General features: G+C 45.3%; 1 protein-coding gene across 1 annotated transcript; it reads left to right on the top strand.

Annotated features, from left to right (window-relative positions):
- Positions 1-1,350: 1,350 nt before the first annotated feature.
- FOXL3 (forkhead box L3) lies at positions 1,351-5,045 on the top strand. Its single transcript, XM_010719680.4, has 3 exons — positions 1,351-1,553; positions 2,221-2,389; positions 2,740-5,045. Exons 1-3 carry the CDS (start codon positions 1,447-1,449, stop codon positions 3,220-3,222), a joined length of 759 nt encoding a protein of 252 aa, XP_010717982.1. The 5' UTR covers positions 1,351-1,446; the 3' UTR covers positions 3,223-5,045.
- The last annotated feature ends 224 nt before the right edge of the window (positions 5,046-5,269 follow it).

Genomic DNA, 5,269 nt, shown 5'->3' on the forward strand with positions numbered 1-5,269 from the left:
ACGCTTCATGCATATGCCCACTGATGTATTTTAGAGTGAAGATAATTTTTGTTTTGGATTTCTCTTCTTGGCCTCATCTTCCTCAGAAAGCACCTCTTCTATCTATTTTTTCATGCCATATATTTCTCCCTACTCCCTGCTATATTGCATTCTTGCATTCCACAAAAAAGCTTTCTTATGTCTATCTTTGCCAAAACCCCAGGAGCCCCTTAAACGTCACTTTGAAGGGCTCTTTATCATTTGGATGAATTTTCCTCTAATTGTATCCTTTAACTCCAAAAGGGGTTTGGGGACATACTTTGTATGAAGGATGCTATAGAAAACACAGTTGCATTGCTAGTGGTTCTGCCTTTATATTTCGATCCACACAACTCTCTGCACACCAATTTGCTTTCTCTTTTCCAATACCCGTTTTCTCCCAGGGCTAGTTCCTGGGACAGAGCTGTCTTCAAATAATTTAATTATCATGTGGCATACACCTTCTTAGCCCCCTCTGAAACGGCGTGTGATGTCTTCAGTTTACATCACTTGTTGGAAAACACTCCAAAGCATTGAAAAACTATTAAATTGTTACAGTATTGGATGCCAACACACAGGGCTATTAGTCTAATTCATCCTTCAGATCAAAGCCCACACAGGCAGCTCTCCTGCCTACAGCTATTTTCCTTTTACTTTCCTGCTTGACAGTAGTCCCTCGTATCCCTCTGTTCTCCTCTCTTTGAACATACACATTTTCCTTTAGTCACGGAAATATAATTTATGTCCATTATACCGCATTATAGACTGCGGATCGGGACGAGCGCACGGATTGCCTGCTCATCGTACGTCCAGTTTCCAGAAATAAATAAATAAGGAAGGCACCCCTCTTTGCTGGGGAGAGAGAAAAGCCAAAGGGGGAGGTCTGGGGGGCCGCAGCGGGACTCTGCTCTCAAAGTTGAATTTCCAAGCGGAGACCTTGAAGCACGATTTATTAGCAGCATGCTGTTTGCTTTTGTCACGTTGGGATGTGGCGGGGGAAGCAGTGGCCCCACTCCAACCCGGACCACCCAGCGAGCTGCTGGCTACCGGCGAGCACAGCCCGGTGCAATGGGTCACCCCAACTCTGCAGCTCCAGCCTGGCTCTGCAGCCCCATTGGAGCTGAGAGCAGCAATAACAGTAACACCCAGCCCCCTCCACCCCCCTTCCTTGCATCCCCCCAAAATAAAAAATAAAATAATTATATCCTAACAGACGGGTTGTCTGGGATGAGAGAATTGCAAAAACAGTCCCCACCCCATCAGGGAGAGTGTGTGTGTGTGTGTGTATGGAGGAGAGGGAGAGTGAGGAGGGGGGAGAGAGGGAACGAGGCAGACAGAGGGGAGGGAAGAAGGGAGGAGGGAGCCCACGCTCTGAGAAACATCACTCCATCTCTCTCACTCCACGGGAGCTGAGCAAGGAGCAGAACAATGTTTGACAACACGCAGTACCCGTATAACTGCTTTAATTACGATGGTGATGATTACCCTACCTGTAGTTCCGACGAAGAAAAGAAATTCACCAGACCGGCATATAGGTAAGAGGAAGTTTCCCCAAGTCCCCCAGCCCTGGGGAGGGTTACTGAGCTGTGGGATGGTGAGATCAGAGCGTGTGGGGCAGTGGGGCTCCTCATCCCAGGTGTGCGTGGTGGGGCTGGGGCCGTGATGGGCACATTTCCCCCTTCCTGTGCTTGAAGTGCTCAAGGTTTGTTTTGTCTCCTGTGGGGTCACAGTGCTGAGCCACCAAAGCTCAAAGGGTCTTCACTGACCTCCGGGAGCCGTGGGAGAAGGGGATTGAGATGTGCAGCATGCCAGCAGGGGAGTGGGATGCAGATAGTGCCCAGTGTGGTGGGAAGATGCGTGGTGGGTGCTGTTGGGGCAGCTGAGGTCCATGCCTCGAGAAGGCAAGGCTCCGGTGAGGGGTCTCTCTGCAGCCTTTTGGCTCACAGAAACTTTTCTGATGGGGTTCAGGAGGTGGGTGATCTTCCTTTAACCCTCTGGGGCTCAGTTGCCTGGAAGTGCTGCCTGCTTCTTGAGCTGGTTACTGCAGAGTTTGCTCTCAGGGCTCATCCTGGACATCTTGGGTCAGAGTGCAGGAAAGGAGAACTTTTGGAAGCAGAATCATGGACACACACATACCTGTGTGGTCCTAGTATCAGTGTAGGGGTGAGGTGATGGTGTAACTGCAATTTTCCTTTTTTTCAGCTACATTGCCTTAATTGCAATGGCCATCCAGCAAAGTCCTTCAAATAAAGTCACCCTCTCTGGCATTTATGACTTCATAATGAAGAAATTTCCTTACTACAGATCAAATCAAAGAGCCTGGCAGAACTCCATCCGGCATAACTTATCACTAAACAGTTGTTTTGTAAAGGTAAGACACGTAACTGTGCGTTTACATACAAAATATGCATGGCTAAAAAAATTATGCAGGAATAGTCTCATCACTAGGAAGGAAGGAAAACGAACAGCTGAGCCACAAATCACTTAAATCTTCCTAAGCTGTCAATTACAGAGATAAAGAGTATATTCCCATCTGATGCCTGCTAATAGATAACAAACAGAAGAGGCTGGAGTTTGCATCCTAGTCATATAATGAAATAGAATAGGCTTAAAAGTCTTGTCATATATGTTTACACCATTCTTGAATGTAAATGAATGCAGATGTTAAGCAGCAACATCTGTAACACATACAAATACTGAACTGCCTTTAAATAAATACAGGTTCCCAGAACAGAAGGGAATGAGAAGGGGAAAGGAAACTATTGGAGCTTTGCAACGGGATGCGAATCCATGCTGGATCTCTTTGAAAATGGGAATTACCGGAGAAGACGGAGGAGGAGGAACATGAAAAAGGAACATAAAGAGCAAAGATCAAGCAGAGGGAAAGGGTCTTCATCCCCTGATACATCTCCTACGGACTCTGCTTTAAACAGCACTTCCTCTTCTGAAAGCATACATGAAAGAATTGGCTCAGAACCAAGACTTCTGGAGCCCCGTGGGTTTGCTCCAAACAGCACAGCCAGCAGGCAGAGCCTGAGCAGTTCCTCCTTAGCAAAATCGGATTCTGAAATAAAATTCAGCATCGATTACATTCTTTCAGCCCCCGACCCTTTGCCTGTCCTGAGATCTCAATATAATCTGCAAGAAAACAAATATCACCTACTGGAGGCTCAGCAGATCAATCTCCAGCTCTGGACAATGTGAAGTTATTTATCCACGGTAACAAAGTCTGGGTTGCAGTGCAGGCTGACATCACTGCCATCAGCAGTCCGCCTCCTCCTCCTGAGCAACATTCAGAAAGTGTTTTCCCTTCTCTATCTGTACCCAAAGAGCTGTGCAGTGCTTGAAGTACAGATAACTGTCACCAGTATCAGTTTTTGCCACGCTGAAATTCATCGTATCCTGACTTTGTTTTCTGAACTATCACAGACACCATCCACCACCAAGAGAGTTTCCTTTCTCAAGCAGAATCTGACAGAAGAGGCTCACTCCACACCCACTGCTTTCTTAGAGACAAAGCGAATCTGATTCCACTTTCACTGGTGGAAATTTGGGTTAATTCCTCTGAAATGTATGGCTCAGCCCTTGAGCAGATCTACAACGGCGCAATTCTGTTGATTTACGCTGGCTAAGAATGTAATGGGGTGGGGGTGAGGATTTGTTGTCTTAAAATGAATCACAGGAAATCAGTCTGTCTTCTCTGAATTTTGATTTTAGCATCATGTCCCAAACTGTTGTCTACTATGCAGCTTTAATCCATTGTTATTTCGTAAATATAGCTATTAATATGTGTTTAAGGTATATTTTTGTTGATGTTCAGAGCAGAATTGTTCAAACTGTAGAAGCTATGTTCAGGCTAAGCACATGAATGCTGGTTGTGAGGCTGTTGAATACTGGCAGAAACAGAGGCATAGGGTGACAGAGGCATAGGGTCTCCTCATGCCTTGATTTAAAAACAGGAATTCCCCTCTCCCTTATACTACCAGCAAATGTCTCCAGATGCTGCAGGAAAGCCCTTAGCCACATTTTGTTTAACAAGTACGAAGAGAGACCTGGGGTTGCAAGAAGCTGTATTCTGTGTCAGCCACAGCCAGAATCCCACCCACCTGCTCTGAGACAAGTTGTATATTACTTCTAAAAAGATTTCTATTGATCCTTCTTGCTAGCAACTGACAAAATGGTACCTGATGGGATTTCAGGAAAGCTGGTGAGCTGAACCATGCGCAGAGAGCCACGGTAGATCCTGATCTCCATTCCTAATGAAAGCCATTCCTGCACCATTCACACACTGTGGGATGTTTCAGAACAGAACCTGAAGGACAACGCTGAACTCTACATGGCATCTAGGAACTTGTTTTTATGTAAGTTGTCATAAGAAATCACTTCCTGGTACCAAATGGCAGCATCAATAGAGATGCCACAAAGCCTTGGTTTTGGCAACCAGAAACATGGCCTAAGGAAGGCAAAAAAACAGACAAGGATTCTGGTGGCTTTCAGCAGTTATGTAGAGAGATAAAGTTATCTTTGCAACACGAACAAAATGAAGGTATACGAGATAAGACTGAGCAAATTGTTCCAGAGGTATGCTTGGGCATGACTTGAATTTTTATGCAGAAGCTTTGACATTTCACTAAGTTATTTTACATTGTGTCTAATATATAATGTACATCTATACTATAAATTCTTATATATTGTTATTGAGAAAGGGAGCGATATCACTGCACTTAAATGTTGTAAAAATGCATGATGTATGTAGCCGTGCTGCTGGAAGTCCTGCCGCGTACTCACAATTCACCATCTGCAATATTTCACACTGATTGGTAATAAATGCTTGTTTTTTGTTTTTTTTTTTTGGAAAAGTAGACAACTTGCTGTCTTCAGCCACTTCCGTGGCACACCAAAGTCTTTGCTTCTTCAAAAAAAGGCCAAATGGAAAATCACATCAAAGTCGCATTGCTTGCACATCTTCTGAACTTCCAAGGGCTGACTTCTCGTGACCAAACTGCCTCCAAAGGGAGCTCTCAGTCCCCTGTGAATCCACACTTAACCTGGCTGCTATCTGAACACACAACGTGAAGGGTTAGACCTGGCCCAAGCGCTGTGTACACCAATGTTGGAAAATCCCTAGGATCACAGGTAGATGGATTGTGATCTGAAGAGAGGTGAGACGTTGTTCCCTTGGCACACATGGCAGTATGTAGGTGTGGGAAGCGTGTCCTCACGGTACTTCAGTGTCTGCATGCACTCCCAT

The sequence above is a fragment of the Meleagris gallopavo genome, chromosome 16 (assembly GCF_905368555.1).
Source record: "Meleagris gallopavo chromosome 16, MGAL_WU_HG_1.1, whole genome shotgun sequence".
In the NCBI taxonomy this organism is placed as follows: Eukaryota; Metazoa; Chordata; class Aves; order Galliformes; family Phasianidae; genus Meleagris; species Meleagris gallopavo.